General features: G+C 47.8%; 1 protein-coding gene across 8 annotated transcripts in view; it reads right to left on the reverse strand.

The window, feature by feature from the left end:
• TEAD1 (TEA domain transcription factor 1) overlaps window positions 1-17,678 on the reverse strand; it is a 247,873-nt gene that overhangs the window by 39,171 nt on the left and 191,024 nt on the right. For 4 of the 8 annotated variants that reach the window (XM_029060547.2, XM_029060546.2, XM_039911473.1 and 1 more), the window contains 2 exons: window positions 14,855-14,919; window positions 12,358-12,420 (listed from right to left, as the gene is read on the reverse strand). In XM_029060547.2, coding sequence (XP_028916380.1) covers window positions 12,358-12,420; window positions 14,855-14,919 — 128 coding nt within the window. Of the gene's footprint in view, window positions 1-12,357; window positions 12,421-12,508; window positions 12,572-14,854; window positions 14,920-17,678 lie in introns of all 8 variants that reach the window. The other 4 variants (XM_029060544.2, XM_029060543.2, XM_029060548.2 and 1 more) reach the window with 2 other exon arrangements.

Consider the following 17,678-nt stretch of genomic DNA (forward strand, 5'->3'; position numbering starts at 1 on the left):
ATCTCCCCAGATTTCAAGGCCTCTGGAAGACAGCTGATCATTTCAAGAAGTCAGATGTCGTTCAATTACAAATTTTGAAAGTGTCGTAAAAAGGAGCTGGATGGGTATGGCTGGGCAGAAAGTTCTAACGGCCTAATCCTTCAAGTATATCCACCACACGGTACAATAACGCAATCAATCCCCGATAGCTTTGCTTTAAAAAAAGCCCGGATTCTCCAGTGATAAACAAGGCCCCATTCGCAGTGGCTCAAATGCGAGTCCGCCAAAGGAGCCGAAGAAAATGACGGAGAAAACAAGACCATAAATTCAAAAGCCATCAGTATCTATGAAATGATTTAAGATTTGCAACTTTCCAAGCAATAAAAAAAAAATGACGTGGCCTAGGAAAAGCAGTGATTTGCTTGCAAAACAGCTTTTACAGAAAAGTATAAGACCCAATCGCAGAAATTCTTCTTTTAATAAGTCATACTGCAGATGTTATTTCTAGCCAAAATGTATTGATTCCCATAACCTTTGCAATTATTAACTGCAGTTCATAAAAAAAAGATAAACAGATCACAAAAAATATGCAATTGTTCTGGACAAAGACTGGAGAGTACTTGAATTTTCCTAGCCATGATCTCTAATTTGCTGGTTATTAGAGAAGACTGTAGCAAATACAAAAGCTGGCTATTTCAGTCAAGCAACAGCAAATGCCAAGAAAAGAATGCACATTCATAGCTCTCCCAACTTCCTGCCTAATGAGCAGCAATTAATCCATCTTATTGTATTTCAGAATGCTGAAGACTCCATTCACATCAAAGGAAATGTTGCGAGGCTTTTATCACTGGTCGGTTTTTTTTTTTTAAAGAAAATAGAAGCAAAGGGCTATATTTAGGATTCTATAATTGTCAATACTATTTTCTTTCTACTGGGATGGGAATGCAGCAGAAGGGGGGATTAGAACGTGGTCTAAGTGTCAACTGTAAGCATGCTGGGTGGCAACCGACGACGAATGGCAGCTGCATTTATTGTACCTTCAGCCTCTCTCTGGAGGGGAAAAGCAAGGTTTTACCTGTGTGTGTTTCTTCTGGGCCTCGAACACCAGCATCTGAAGTGGCTGAATTCAGCTCTTCCTGGCAGGGCAGCAGTTCCACTGGGAATTAGCTCAAATCCTTGCTCTAAAATACCCAGCCCTCACTTCCTCTGCTCCCTGGCATCTCAAACTCTCAGGGATGAATGGGGGGGTGGGAACGGGGGAAGAAAGGGCAGGAGTGAAACTGGAAGGATGAAAGAGGACAGTAGGGGTGGCGAGGCGGGGATCCTCCTCCAGCTCAATACCCACAAAAGTCCGAGGCCCAAACAGCCATCAGACGGAACCAGTCTCGTCTCAGAGTAAATATGATTATCGTATTTGTTAGGCGCTTACTACGTATCAAGCACTGAGGTAGATAGAAGCTAATCAGGTCGGGAACTGTCACTGTCCCCCATGGGGCTCAGAGTCTTATCGCCATTTTACAGATGAGGGTACTGCGGCCCTGTGCAAACCAAACATCCCTGTTCCCAGACAGAGGCAGAAATCTAGAGCGGCCTTGCCGACACTTGGTCCTTCCGACTGCAAACAGGGCCGAAAATGATGGGGTTACTTCACGTGGTTCCGAGGCCGCAAAGGTAAGACCAACCCGTCGGGAAAGTGGGGCCGACAAATGGATTTGAATCCTCTTATGGAGATGGGCGGCTCATGAGGACCACCTCACTGTGGAAGCAGAAGACACGCCCAGCAAAGCTCTACGGCCATGGTGATGCTGACCATCCAACTCATTTAGGTGTGATTTCTGGCTTCTTTGGCCTTGGACTCTACCAAAGTAGATAAACTCAAAAGGCAGAGTTGGGGCTCTGAGGAGGGCAGAAAGCCTACCTGGGCATAATCATTAGACTTCTTCTTTTTAATGGTATATGTTAAGGACTTACTATGTGCCAAACACTCTTCTAAGCGCCAGGGTAGATACAAGATAATCAGGGTGGACCTAAGTGAGGTAACTGAGGTCCAGGGAAGTGAAGTGACTTACCCAAGGTAATAACAATTGTGGTATCTCTTAAACACTTGCTAGGTGCCAAGCATTGTTCTAAGCACCAGGGAAGATACAAGGTAGTCAGGTTGGACATGGTCCCCATCCCACAAGGGGCTCACAGACAATCCCCATTTTATAGATGAGGCAACTGAGGCACAGAGTAAAGTGACTTCCCTGAGGTCACACAGCAGACATGTGGCGCAGCCAGGATTAGAACCACATCCTCTTACTTCCGGGCCCAAGGTCACACAACAGAAAAGTGGAGGAGCCAGGACTGGAACCCGTGTCCTTTCTGACTCCCAGGGCTGTTGCGTTGCATTCTCCCTTAGTACAGTGCTTTGCACACGTTAAGCGCTCAGTAAATACCACCGATGGATCGATTTCCCCAGAGCTATGCCCGTGGAGGAGATCAGATCATTCAGATGATGGAAAACCTTGAAGCCTTAAATTGGGAGCTCCATGTGGAACAGGGCCTGTGTCCAACCTGATTAACTTGTATTTACACCAGGGATTAGTATGGGGCTTGGCACATAGCAAGTGCATAACATAAAAAAAGGTCTCTTCCCACCTGTGAGATTCATTTCATGGGGCACTGTTGAGTTTTTGGGCTCTTCATATTCCTGTAGCTCCCCAAAACATAAAACCCGCAGGCTATGGCTGGGGCCCTTTCAGGAAAAAAGAAATCTGGGAATCATGTCGTGAGGGCCAGAGTGTTGGGAAGAATGAAAATCTTGGCCTCAGGAAGGAAAGTCTAGTTCACCAAATTAGTCACTGACAGCTGGATAGAGCCCGTTAAACTTCCGTGGATTACTGTCTCCATGGGCTGATGTCATCCCAGCTCAGGAGTCCTGCCTTCCAAGTCGGAGTCTGCGGAACGCTAGACACGTGCTCTTCGGTTTCCTCGGAACCGCCCCTACGGAGGTTTTGGCCGAACGGATGAAGGCTACGCTTCCTGTTTCAGTTTTCTTTCTCCCAGAGGGAGGTGCCCTCCCTCCTCCAGCCTGACTGCTGAGGCTAGGGAGAACTACAGTGGCTCCGGGAGAGAGAGAAACAGCAGCCGGAGATGGCTGCCCGGATTTCCCACGCTCCCCGTGGTGAGGCAGGGACATCCTGGGAGAAGATAGCGACATTCTGCAACCCACATGCTGCCTGTGCACAATGACTGCTCGAGGCCAAGGGTTCCCAGGCTCACAAGGAGTGCCCAGGCTCATCCATGAGAAGCAGCGTGGCCTAGTAGAAGGGCTCCCGGTTCTGGCGATTGCTGGCTGGGTGATGTTGGGCAGGTCACTTCACTTCTCTGGGCCTCAGTTCTCTCATCTGCAAAATGGGGACTCACTCTCTATTCTCCCTCCTAATCACGGGAGGTGGCATGGTCTAGAGAAGCTGCAGTGCACAGTAGATAGAGCACGGGCCTGGGAGTCAGAAGGTCATGGGTTCTAATCCCGGCACCGCCACTTGTCTGCTCTGTGACCTTGAGCAAGTCACTTCACTTCCTCTACACTTCAGTTTCCTCATCTGTAAATCAGGGATTCACTCTCAGTTCTCCCTCCTATTTAGACTTTGAGCCCCATGTGGGACAGGGACTGTGTCTGACTTGATTAACTATGCTGCTTGTCTAAGATAAGAAGATGAAACACAGACCATTTTCTGGAGGGAAGGGCAGAAAGTTTAGGCTCCTCCCCACCTTTCTAAGCACTTAGTACAATGCTCTGCGCACAGTAAACGCTCAATAAATACCATTGATTGATTTCTATATCTTCCCCAGCCCCATCCACTCTATCAGAGGAGACTACATTGTACTCTCCCACGAACTTAGTACAGTACTCTGCCCACAATAAGTGCTCAAAAAATACAATTTATTGATCGATTTCTAGAGAAATAATAATAATAATGATAGTATTTAAGTGCTTACTATGTGCCAAGCACTGTTTTAAGCACTAGGGGAGATACAAAGTAATTAGCTTGTCCCACGTGGGGCTCACAGTCTTAACCCCCATTTTACAGATGAGGTAACTGAGGCACAGAGAAGTTAAGTGACTTGCCCCAAGTCACACAGCTGACAAGTGGCAGAGCCTGGATTAGAACTTTGACTCCCAAGGTCGTGGTCTTTCCACTAGGCCATGAAGATGAGAGGATCCTGATGATTTCTCAGGCAGAATGGGCCACTTTCTTTGAATAACTGAATGCTACCTGGGGGCAATTCTGACCCCAAAGAGCCAATTCCTATCATTCAATCATATTTATTGAGAGACCCAACTGAGTGTACAGAGAAGAAAAAGACACGATCCTCAGCCATAAGGAGTTTACGATCCGGTGGGGAAACAACAGAACTTTCACGTAGGAGGAAGAAGTGCTTAAATCGTTGACTAAGTGAATGACTCCACACAAGAAACTACTAAGGGAGGTTGTGAGTCTCTAAATGGAGCCAAAGTACCTAGATGGTATTTGAGGAGAAGAAAAATTCATCAGAGGGAGGGGACTTAGTGGAGGAGCTAGGGCTTCAAAACAGCTTTGAAAATTGAGCGGTGGTCTGGTGGACTTTCAGGGAGAGGGAGCCCATCATCAATGGTATTTACTGAGTGCTTACTGTGTGCAGAGCACTGTACTAAGCACGTGGGAGAATACAACAGAGTTGGTGGACACGTTTCCGGCCCACGGCGAGTTTACTGTCTAAACCTCCAGGAAGGAGGCGGGGAAGCCAAGGATCAGTAGGGGTAGAATAGAGAATGAGGCAAACTTCACTCCTCTAGAGAAGCAGTGTGGTTCAGTGGAAAGAGCCCGGGCTTGGGAGTCAGAGGTCATGGGTTCAAATCCCGGCTCTGCCACTTGTCAGTTGTGTGACTGTGGGCAAGTCACTTAACTTCTCTGTGCCTCAGTTCCCTCATCTATAAAATGGGGATTAAAACTGTGAGCCCCACGTGGGACAACCTGATCACCCTGTATCTACCCCTGCGCTTAGAATAGTGCCCTGCACATAGTAAGCGCTTAACAAATACCAACATTATTATTAATGCAAGTCTACTCACTGTACCTCAAGCTCATCTATCTTGCCCCGCATCCCCCTCTGGCCTGGAACTCCCTCCTCTTTCATATCTGATAGGCCACTACTCTCTCCACCTTTAAATCTCTAATAAATTTACATCTCTTCCAGGAGTTCTTCCCTAACTAATCCCTTATTTCTCCTATGCCACCCTGCGTCCCTACGCACTTCGATCCGAATGCTTCGAGCACTTGATTTTCCAACCCACCCTCAGTCACACAGCACTTCTGTACCTATCTTTTATTTTAATGCCTGCCTCTCCCAGTAGACTGTTAGCCTGTTGTAGGCAGGAAAAATGCCAACCAACTTTATTATACTGCACTCTGCACATAATACGGGCTCAATAAATACCACTGTTTGGTTGATTAATTGATTGAAGCCTTGGGAGAAGGTAAGCAGGGAGGAAGGAAGAGTGAGAGGTGGGTGGGGCAGAGAGACTCGAAAGACAGAAGAGAGAAGCGATAGAGGTAGGAAGAGGGAGCCGGCTGATGAAGGAGCTTAAAGTCAATGGATAGGAGTTTCTGCTTGACCATTATCAAGATTGGAGAGAAACTGGCAGGGCAACATTTTTAGGACGAAAATCCTAGTGGCAGAGGCAGGGTTAGAACAGAAAGAAACCAGTGCAAATGGCAGTTTGGCAGTCTAGCTATCTAGAATATGAAAACTGCCCAGAACAGGGTGATGGTGGTTTGACTGAAGAAGAAAGGCCAGATAGAAGAGATACGCTGGAAGAAACACCAAGAGGGATTTACCAACAGACTGGGTAGGAGAGTCGAAAGAGAGCAAGGACCTGGGTTCTAATCCCGGCTCCGCCACTGGTCTGCTGTGTGACCTGGGGCAAGTTACTTCATGTCTCTGAGGCTCAGTCCCCTCATCTGCAAAATGGGGATTAAGACTACGAGTCCCATGTGGGACAAGGACTGTGTCCAACCTGATTATCACCTATCTACCCCAGGGCTTAGAACAGTTCTTGATGCATAGACAGCATTTAACAAATACCATAATAATAATGATAATAATAATGATTTAAAAAGAGGAGTCAAGGCCAATGCCAAGGCTGCAGGCTTTGGAGACAAGACAGTGTCATCAACTGTAATTGGACATGCCTATCCCACGATCATCATCATCATCAATAAATACAACTGATTGATAGTTTAAATAAACTAGAAAAGGCGGTGCTCGACCAGCTTAGGGGGCTGAAGTGGAGTCGAGGGTGAGGGAAGAGCATCTCGTTCATTGCCTGGCCAATTGCCGCCTGGGGCCTAGAGTAATTCCTCTCCTCCAATTCTCTCCCTGACCTGCTCCAATAGGACTTCCGTCCCCTTCGTTCCACAGAAACCGCCTCCCAAAGGTCACCAACGACCTCCTTCTTGCCAAATCCAAGGGCCTCTGCTCCTTCCTTATCCTCCTCGACCTCTCAGCTGCTTTCAACACTGTGGAACACCCTCTGCTCCTGGAAACGTTATCCAACCTTGGCTTCACCGACTCTGTCATCTCCTGGTTCTTCTGTTATCTCTCTGGCTGTTCATTCTCAGTCTTTTTCATGGGCTCCTCGTCTTCCTCCCATCCCTTAACTCTGGGGGTCCCTCAAGGTTCAGTTCTGGGTCCCCTTCTATTCTCCATCTACACCCTCTCCCTTGAAGAACTCATTCGCTCCCACGGCTTCAACTACCATCTCTATGCAGATGATACCCAAATGGACATCTCCAGCCCTGATATTTCTCCCTTTTTACAGTCTCGCATTTCCTCTTGCCTTCAAGACATCTCTTCTCAGATGTCTTCCCATCATCTCAAGCTTAAACTCAAGCTTAAGATGCCCAAAACAGAGCTCCTTATCGTCCCACCCAAACCCTGTCCTCCTCCTGACTGGCCCATCACTGTAGATGGCACCGCTATCTTTCCCGTCCCACAGGCTCGTCACCTTGGTGCTATCCTTAACTCCTCTGTCTTTCAACCCACACATTCAATTCATCACTAAATTCTGTTGGTCCTACCTTCACAACATACTTCATTCATTCATATTTATTGAGCGCTTACTCTTACTGTATTAAGTGCTTGTAAAGTATAACGCAGCAATAAGGAGACAATCCCTGCCCACAAAAATCTGCCCTTTCCTCTCCAACCAAAATGCTACCATGTTAATACAATCACTCATCCTACTCCACCTGGATTACTGCATCAGCCTCCTTACTGACCTCCCAGCCTCTCGCTTCTCCCCACTCCAGTCCATACTTCACTCTGCTGTCCGGATCATTTTGCTATAAAAACGTTCAGGACACGTCACCCCACTCCTCAAAAAACTCCAGTGGTTGCCCATCCACGTCCACATTCAACAAAAGTCATCACCATTGGCTTTAAAGCACTATATGACCGTGACCCACTTCTACCTCACCGCGCTTCTTTCCTATTACAGTCCAGCTCTCACATTTCGCTCCTCTAATGCTGCCCTTCTCACTGTACCTCAATCTCGCCTATCTCACAGCTGACTCCTCACCCACATCCTGCCTCTGGCCTGGAACGCCCTCTCTCCTCAAATCCAACAGACCAATCACTCTCCCCCCATTCAAGGACTTATTGAAGGTACGTTTCCTCCAAGATGTCTTCCCCGATTAAGCTCCCACTTTCCTCTTCTCCCACTCACTCCTGCAGCGTCCTGACTTGTTCCCTTTGTTCTTCCCCAATCCCAGCCCCACACCATTTATGTATATCACTTTAATTTATATTAATGTCTGTCTCCTCTTTTCTAGGTTGTAAGTTTACTCTGGGCAGGGAATGTGTCTGTTTATTGTTGAACTGTACTCTCCCAAGTGCTCAGTACAGTGCTCTGCACATGGAAAGCACTCAATAAATACAATTGGATTCAGCTGAAGCTGAGTCAGGGGTCCTGGGCAGACCATCTTTACTGGCCTTTCCTTCTCACTGACAGGCACAGTGTCCATTTGCCCTCTCATGGAAGCACAGGCCCTGCCCCCATCCCTCTGGGGACACACACGCACACTTGATGATTTGTTATAATGACCACAGAAGTAATGGCTCATTCTTTAGGTGTGTATTGTTGAGAAATAGTTCTCCCCCTTTGTAGTTTCAGGGTGAATTATTTCTCTGCAGCCTGGAGCCTACGGAATTCTCCCGGGAGTCCGCTCCTGAATTCGACTCTTGAATTTCTCCAACAGAAGCCCGCACACCCTCTCTCTGCCGGGGTCTTGTCCCAGGGAGGCAAATCTGGGACTGGACCTGAAGCAGGGAAGACTAATGGATAGAGCACGAGCCTGGGAGTCAGAAGACCCTGCGTTGTCATCTGCTGTGTGACCTTGGGCAAGTCATTTAAATTCTCTGTGCCTCGGTGACCTCATCTGAAATGGGAATTAAGACTGGGAGCTCCACGTGGGACATGGACTGTGTCCAAATTGATTAGCTTCTATCTCCCCCAGCGCTTAGAACAATGTCTGGCACATAGTAAGCACTTAACAAATACCACATTATTATTATTATTATTCTCCGTACCTCAATTTCCCTCATTGGTCCAATGGGGATTGAGACTGTGAGCCCCATGTGGGACACAGACTGTGTCTAACCTGTTATGTTTTATCTACCGCAGTGCTTAGTACAGTGCCTAGTACATAGTAAGCACCTAAATACCATTACCATTTTTAAAAAATTAAAAAAAATAAGTGGCCTACAGTGATCCTTGGTGTAGGTCAGACATGTTCTCTGGATGGAACTCAAGGGTTGAGGGCTCGTCGGGCAACAGAGGCCCAAACACATTTTTCAAATCCATGAAAAGCACATCTAGGTCTGCTAGTGACAGCCTCCCAAAAAACCGCATGACATGACCACATAACATGGCCTCCATTTTGCAAACGTGCGTTCGTCTCAGCCCGAATCGGCCCAGACTAAGACCGTTTCTTCATGGTTCTGTGACCCTCCCAGCTGCCCCAGAGCCTTTGCTCTCCTCCACCGGGCCCGGGGCGGGCAGAGCCTGAGCCGTGGACCCCGAGAGCAGGATCCACAGTGGAGGGAGGCTCAGAGCCGGAGAGGTGATACCTGCCATAAGTGTCCGCTGCGAGGACCGTGATGGAACCGGACAGGGGACAGGCTGGCCGAAAACCTCCTAGACGGTGAGCTCCTTATGGGCAGGGAACAGGCCCGTCAATTCCATCGTACTGTCATTTATTTGTTTATATTAATGTTTGTAAGCTTGTTGTGGGCCGGGAATGTGTCTGGTCATTGTTGTACTGCACTCTCCCAAGCACTTAATGCAGTGCTCCGCATATGGTAAGCGCTCAATAAATACCACTGAATTGAATGAACTCTGTCAAGTGCCTAGTACGGTGCTCTGCACATAGTAAGCGCTCTATAAATACCAGTGAGTGACTGGAAACCAGACTGTCCGATACAATACAAGACCAATAACCACCCTACGTGCATGCCTGGGAGAGGGGTCAAACGTTCCATTTTATCCTGCGCAGTCTGGTTTACAAATGGTCGGTCCCCTGCCTGCATATGTCTCCCCAACTAACACTTCATTACCTAAATTACTTAATGATGATGGTATTTGTTAAGCACTTCCTATGGGTCAAGGACAGTTCTAACCACTGAGATCGATCCAATTCACCAGGTTGGCCACAGTCCTCGTCTCTTATGGGGCTCTCTAAGTAGGAGAGAGAGCAGGTACTGGATCCCCATTTTACTGGTGAGGAAGCTGAGGCACAGAGAAGTTAAGTGACTTGCCCGAGGTCACACAGCTGGCAACTGGCAGAGCCGGGGTTAGAACTCAGGTCCTTTGACTCCCAAACCCTAACACTTTCCTCTAGGCCAACTTGATTCTCAAGTAAGTTCGTCATGGGTAGGAAATGTGTCTCCCAAGCGCTTAATGCAGTGCTCTGCCCATGGTAAGCAATAAATATGACTGACCAGCAAGTACTTATGTCCCCTCAACCTCCCAAAATGCTTCCCCCCCACCACGTACCTCATTTCTTAAACACTAACTCAGGTACAGCCCCCGTTTTTCCTCCTATCTGTAATTTATTCTAGTGTCTGACTCCCTTTCTAGATTCCAGCAAGCTCCCTGGGGTCAAGGCCCATGACTTCCAATTCTGTTGTCCACTGACCCAAATGTTTAGAAGAGTGTTCTAAACACCACAGGCACTTAGTAAATACTATTAATATCATGTGCTGGGGGGGGAGGTTTGGCAAAAGGTGCGTCTGGTAACCTTAGGTGATGCCAGTGGCTGGCGGGATGCCAAGGTGTGCCAAGCCCAAGATGGTGGAGGAGGAGGCTGAGAGCAGCCCGCCCAGAGAGGGAGAGGAGTGTAGGGAGAGATGCACAGCATAGGAACCGAGCTCACCTCTCCAGATCCATCCTGCTCTCTGGACCTTTTGAATTCGGCCCCCCGCTCCCTCGTCTTCCCCATTACATCCCTCCGCCTTTCATCTTTCAAATCAAACACGTGTGTGGGCCAAGGGTCGCCATCCTGGCCTCTTTTTGGGCTGGGGATGAAGGGAGCGATGGGGAGGGGAGGGTATTTGTAGAGATCAGACTCCTTCCCAGTGCTGCCGCAAGCTGCCCTCGAGTCTAGGAAGAGATAGCACCTGCCAGTTCAGATGGGTGGGGCTGAGGGTAGGTTTTCCTTACAAAAACAGAAATCATACACATATGCACACACACTACAAAACACAACGTGACGGGACAAACAGCTTCCTCCCTAGGTGAGAGGGAGGCTGAGGGAGAGGGCATCACTGCAGGAAAGCAGAGGGGCTTCCCTCATCCCTATCGGTGGCTCCGGGTCAAAAACCCGGAGCCCTGAAAAATGAGCAAGGGCGAAACCATCAAGGAAGTGTGGGGATAAAGCGTCCAAAACGCCACTGTAAATAACTCAAAAGCCTCTGTCGGCCACCCATCTTTCATCTGGGACAGAGGAGCCTCCACACACGACCGTAACTTCCCCAGGTGAAGGGACTGCTACGTTCTAGCTGGGTTATTGCCCCCTTGGTTAAAAAGCGAGATAAATAAAGTGGTCTTAGCCGCCCCCCACCATCATCAACCCAACTGCTCAGCCAGTGCAGCTAGAAAGCCAGCCACCATCAGCCATAAACTCTTGCCAGCATGCTTCCCACTGCTTCCATCAAGAAGGCCTGTTACAAAGCCAGTCTGGTATTTACATAATGCCGTTCCAGGGTTCACCACTTAGGACTGTGAAACACCCTTTTTTTTTCCGGTTAACTAGGAGAAAAGCAGGATTCATTTTCATGTGGACCTCCCCCCACCACCAAAAAAGCCAAAACTCAAAAGAATACCAGGCGGTTTCAGAAGAGAGCCGCAACGAATAATCCGTAATTTAAAAATAACTCACCCCTTCAACTTGAAACCCCTCCCATCCCCGGCATTTCAGAGGAGTTTGGGGAAAGCTCCCTATTCTCCCCTGCACAATTTGAAAGGTTTTATTGAAATTTTCCAAGAGTCCCATTTTCCACTAAGGAATGCATTTTATGGAAACTGGAAAGTGGGGCACAAGTGTAAATTGAAAAAGTGCAAATTAAAACTCTCAATCAGATTGCAAACGTGGTTTTGATCAAGAGCCTCCAAAAATAAAAGGAAAAAAAAAAAACAAAAGCCCCAAAACCTTATACTTGTTGCTTTTTTAAAAAGCCACAAACACTCCACCCCAAAGCTCTCTTCTGGGAATGACACTGCCTGCTTACAAACGACGTTAAGCAACTCAGGGGACATTTCAGGTTAAGAAATGCCCGCCAGGCATCGTGGAAAGAAAATTCACTTAAAAAATAACGTTTTTGCTAGGTGTCCTCGAAAGCGTTTCAAAGCCCAAACTGAAAGCATCTTTGAACACTCTGGAAGGCTCAGAATTTGGATTTCCACCCTAAAAATTCTTCCTGGGCTCCAGCTCTGCCCTTCTCCTCTCTCGGTCAGCACCCTATGGACCTAGCCTGGGACTGGGGGAGGAGGAGAGCCGCCGACAGAGTTTAAAAAAAGAGAGAAATAAAAAAATCATGTTTATGTGCTGAGACGTTATCAAGACTCGCTGACTTTGCATTTGCATGTCGGTAAGAAAGAGATGCTTGGTTTAATGTGGAGGCGAGTGGAGGGCAGAAACCCAGAGATGGAATACAAAGAAAACGCAAACAGCGATCGCATGCAAGAAAACTAGGTTACAGGGAAATCGCAGCACCAGGCACCCACCAGTCGCCATGGAAAACAGGAAGTGAGATGCATAGCAACCACAAGCCAAAAAGCAGGAAAGCGCATACCTTCAGCTTGGAATGAAAATCACGAGATTTCCTTCTGGCAAGAACCTGAATGTGACTAGATACCTGCAGGGTAGGGGAAGGGAGGAAAACAAAGGAAAAGCCTGTAACCATGGAGATGAATAGCCCCTACAACTGGGCAAGTCAAACGTACCTTAATGGCGGCTTGGATTTCTCGAACTTTCTTCCTGGCTAAGACCTGTATGTGACTAGACACCTACATTGTTCAGGTTTATGAAAACAAAAACAAAAAAAACAAAACAAAACAAAACAAAAAAAACAAACAAAAAGGAAATCAAATATAAAACATCTGCTCCTCAGAATCACGGGGAGGGGGAGGTTATTTGCATCTCAAGGAAGCTTTGTTGTTAGGGGGCAGCATTCCCAGCCGGCAGAACCCCAAAAAGCTCCCGAATATTCTCTCACGCTTTGCTGAGCAGGTGGGTCATCACTGCAGTGACTCGGTTCAGGAGAAAAGTCGCGCCTAGAACATGCTGCGTAGTCTTTTACGGAAGAGAAATCGCGGACACTTACAAACAAAGGAAAACAGGCCGCTGTATTTTGCCTTAAAAAAAACAAAAATGTACTTCTGCAGGCCTGGGAGATAAAATTTCTCTAACTCTCACTATCCAGAGATATCGCCCACGAATTAACGCGCTCTCCTGGATGGGAGAATGGAAACCATTGATTAGGCTTCGATCTCATTAATAGCTCTGGATCCCGTAGCAAATGCTAAAACAATTCGGATGTATAAAGGAGATTTCACAGAGCTGTGGAAGTGGGCACCGCTTTCTGATTTCACCAAAGCATTGAAAAATTCGGATGATATCTTTCTTTAATCCTCTACCCTAGATAGCGACAATGCCTCCCATTCAATCTGGATGGGTTTCAGGTCGATCTGGCTGAAAAGCAGTGAAGAGCTATTTGAATTTGTCTAACACAGAGTTACTGAAGTCAGAATCTCCCGCCCTGTCCTACAAGACTCTCAGGGCTGTAGGGGTGTCTCACAAATGTCCAGGGTCCCGACAGAATGGGATTTCTCTTAAAGACACATTTGGGGCTCAGAGGGTCACGGTCTGCTCACCCTAGAAGACAGACCAGTCTCGGACAACAGTTCCGGATTCATCGGAAAGACACTCTGGGGGAGAAGGGGGGCCCGAAATCCCAAGCTCCCCTCCCAGTGGAGGGGAACAGGGAAGCATTACCTGTCTCAGAGGTTGTGAATGTACTTTTAAGGTTTATTAAGTCTCGCTGAGGAATATCCTCAGGCCCAAAATGTCTTGCCCAACTGAGGAAGGAGGTTCTACGATTGGGCAGGGATTGTCTCTATCTGTTGCTGAATTGCACATTCCAAGAACTTAGTACAGTGCTCTGCACACAGTAAGCTCTCAATAAATACTACTGAATGAATGATCGTCTTGAGGATGGGACATCCGATCTTTCTAGGCCCCATGGCTAGATAGGATTCCCCCCCACCTCCATTTTCCCTTGCCAGCTCCCATCGTCCTCCTCACTGGTGGAGACGACTCTGTTGGGGATCTCCCCGCCAGACCGAAGGCCTTAAATTTCGGCCTTTGTGCGGTCCCGCTCTTCACCAGCTGGGCTTGGGAAGAAAGGGGTGGGGGAAAGAGGGAGGAGGAGGAAGAAGAGGAAGACGAGGACTGGAGTCCACGGCTCAAGCTCCAGTACCCCAACTCTGCAGCCATTCAGAACCAGGCCAACAACTCTGCAACGCGCCTTCTCAAAATTCAACAGCGAGGTGAATTTGCACGAGAATAATGGAGAAAAACAACAACAACAAAAAAAAACCCAAAAACAAAAGAAGTCAAATGGCGATATCCCTTTCGGATCTTCTGAGAAGGGTTCAAGTCAGGCCAGAGCCTAAGGTGCAACTAGCCAACAACAGGTATGGAAAAAACAGTGAGGGGGCTAGGGGGGCGCTGGACAGAGAGCTTTAAAGGTTCCCTTCATTTCAGTCACAATAGTTCTAGGCCAAACTATCCACTGAAGTAGCCATTATGCCCTGGATCTGCACCTATATTCTATTACTTTTCCACGGCCGGTGGGGGACAGGGTATGGCTTCCCTGGAAAGAGGCAGCTGACCCAGGGGCTTAACTGGAAAACATACTGGGAAACGCTCTAGTTCCTGGACATGCAAGCCAAGCTGCATGTGCGACAGGCATCTCAAGGAGGGAAGCGAGAAGCGGGATATGGCGTGGGTGACAGCATCCTCTCTCTCTTCCCCCTGGCACGAGGCCCTCACAGCTCCACGTGTGCCCGAGACACGTGGGGATCACATGTGTTGGTGGGGGGGATGGTCACTGACATGATGAATGGGAAACAGAAGGAATGTAGATCTCCCAACAACTGGGGCAATGAAGTCAGCGTGGGTGGTCCGGAGGGGCGAGGGGGGCGACCTCACGCACAGACAGCTTGCAGCCAAAGGCGCTTGGTTGGGGCATTTGTGAACATGCATGGTCTCCAATTGGATCATTTTACCTGTTTCCGGGTCCGTGTCTTCCCTGTCCTAAGCTTGATGTATCTGGCTATCAATTCATTCCTACCTGAAACGAAAAAAAAGGTATATTCAGCACCAATTCGGGAAGGGTCCTCCTCTGTAAAGCCAACCCCAGGGATCTGAGCCCAATGTCAGCCAGTCGACTGTATTTCTCAAGCGCTTACTGAGGCGCAGAAGGCTGTACTAAGTGCCTGGGAAATTACAGAAGTTAGGTCATGTGCCCAAAGTCACCCTGCAGGCAAGCGGCAGAGTCGGGATTAGAACCCTGGTCTCCTGACTCCCAAGCCCGAGTCCTTTTCATTAGGCCACAATACTTCCCAAATGATTTGGTAGGTTAGTCCCTGCCTACAAGGAGCTTCTGGTCTAGAGAAGGTAGCGAGCAAATACCTAGTATTGATGGAGAAATTTTGAAGTCAGTCAGCCATTTGTAAAAAAGATCCTCAAGAAAAAGAAAAGTGTGTAGACCACAACCTGAACCCAACATTATTTGTAGGGAAACTACCGCAATACAAAACCTACACATTCATTCATTCAATCATACTTATTGAGCGCTTACCATGCAGTTCGCGGCAGCTAAGGTTGCTAGAGACCAGAGAAGCCACGGGAACCCAGTGGTGGGTTCTTATAATTACACAATTTCCATAATTATGTATTTATAATTCTACCCACCAAAAGCTGAACCAAGTCAAAAATACCCCAAACGATTAATCAATCCCCAATCCATCAATGGCATTCATTTATTTATTGAGCACTTACTGTGTGCAGAGCACTGTATTAAGCGCTTGGGAGAGGACAATACAACAGAGTTGATAGGTAGGTTCCCTGCCCAGTGTGGAAGAAAAGGACTTGGGTGCCAAATTCAACCTTCCTAGGTCTATATCATCAGGGTCATCATCATGGCATCATCATCATCATCAATGTTAGTTATTGAGCGCTTACTTTGTGCAGAGCACTGTATAATTGTTTGTAAGAGTACTAATACAACAGAGTTGGTAGATACGTTCCAGTGTGGAAGGCAAGGATTTGGATGTCAATCCCAACATTTCTACATCTGTATCACCATTATCATCATAATTTGTGCAGAGCTTTGTATTTGTGTTTGTGTATTTGCATTTGAGCAGAGCTCTATAGAAGCACCTGGATGAGTACAATACAACAGAGTGTTCCCTGCCTGTGACAAGCTCAAAGTCTACAGGGGGAGACAGATACGAATATAAATACATAATTTATAATGTACAATTTATAATATATAATTTAGAGATAGGACATAAATGCTCTGGGGTTGAGGGTGATATGCTTCAATGGAGAGACTCTCTCCAACCCCAATTTCCCAGAGTCTGCAGCGCAGGGTAGTGCAGTGCAGAGTCTCTTATAATGGTATCTGTTTAGCGCTTCCTATGTGCCAGGCACCGTACTAAGCGCTGAGGTCGATACAAGATGATCGGGTTGGACATAATCCATGTCCCACTTGGGGATCACAGTCTTAATTCACCTCTTACAGATGAGGGAACTGAGGCACAGAGAAGTCAAGTGACTTGTCCCAGGTCACACAGCAGACAAGTGGCGGAGGTGGGAACAGAAACTAAATCTTCTGGGTTCTTTCCACTAGGCCAAGCCCACTCTCTTTGTGATGGATGTTCTAGCAACGTTATATTTACATTACTGTTAGAAGAAAGCAATCCAGCTACAAGAATCCTTTTTATGGGCATATAAAATTCAACAATTACCAGGCCTGAAAATCTGCCCTGATGGAAAGCCCTCCTCTTGAAGACATTCAATTTGCCCTTTTCAGTGAGTTCCTCAGTGCTCAAGAGATGATAAACCACCAAGTCTGAAGTTTCTCAGTTGGGGGGGAAATACCTAGAGGTAAAAGATCCTAGAGGCAAAGGATCCACTCATCCTCCTCCTCATTTCTCATTGGGCCTAGAATGACAGTATTGACATTTGGTCAATTTGGAAATAGGGGAGGAAACCCCTGTGGAGCTCTGGCAGGACTTTCACCCCCAAGGCACTCAGGGAAAATCCCAGGAACCTCACCACATTGACCTCCAGTGATTTTGGCATGCTGACAACCACCGCCTTCCTGGGTCAGTCAATCCATCAGTCAATGATATTTACTGAGTTGTGCGCATAGCACTGTATTAAGTGCTTAGGAGAGTGCGATACAACAGAGTTGGTAGACACATTTTGGCAGTGGAGCCCTGACCGGCGCTGTGGTTTGAACCCTCATCCATCTCTACTGCCCCCGGACGCTCCCCGGAGAGGGAGCTATCCGAGGAGCCCGGGGAGCACACGACAGACACCTGCGGGAGGGAGGGGGAACGCCGGACGGCTGGGTCAGCAGCAGTCTATTTGCTTTCCAGCGGACGGAAGACTGGTTCAAGTTGTTGTGGTGAAGGGACGGGACCTCAAGGTCATGTTTGAGGCGCCGCAAATGGTAGGGTCTGTGGCTAGAAATTGTAGACCGGAGATACTCGACTTGAACGGCAAAAAGAGCCACTTTGTAATTGAATGGAGTTTCGGAGCCGCAAGAGGAAGAAGCCACACGGGAGACACCCACTCCCTGAAGCAACGGCGCAGCGTTTGTGACACCTCAGGGGGCTTCAATGGGACCCTGACTAGGTCAGGTCACAGGCCTATCTGTCACCGCCCTTAATGCCGGCAGGCATCTTCCTCTTGTTTCAAGTTAGGAGCGAATTGGGGACTCTGAACGGAGTTGTTTCTTACTGTTTTACCCCAAAGAGCAACAGCGCCACCAGATCCAGACACAGAGACCAGGGCAATGCAGGCTTGGCTTTGAAGCCC

Source organism: Ornithorhynchus anatinus, chromosome 3, assembly GCF_004115215.2.
Source record: "Ornithorhynchus anatinus isolate Pmale09 chromosome 3, mOrnAna1.pri.v4, whole genome shotgun sequence".
In the NCBI taxonomy this organism is placed as follows: Eukaryota; Metazoa; Chordata; class Mammalia; order Monotremata; family Ornithorhynchidae; genus Ornithorhynchus; species Ornithorhynchus anatinus.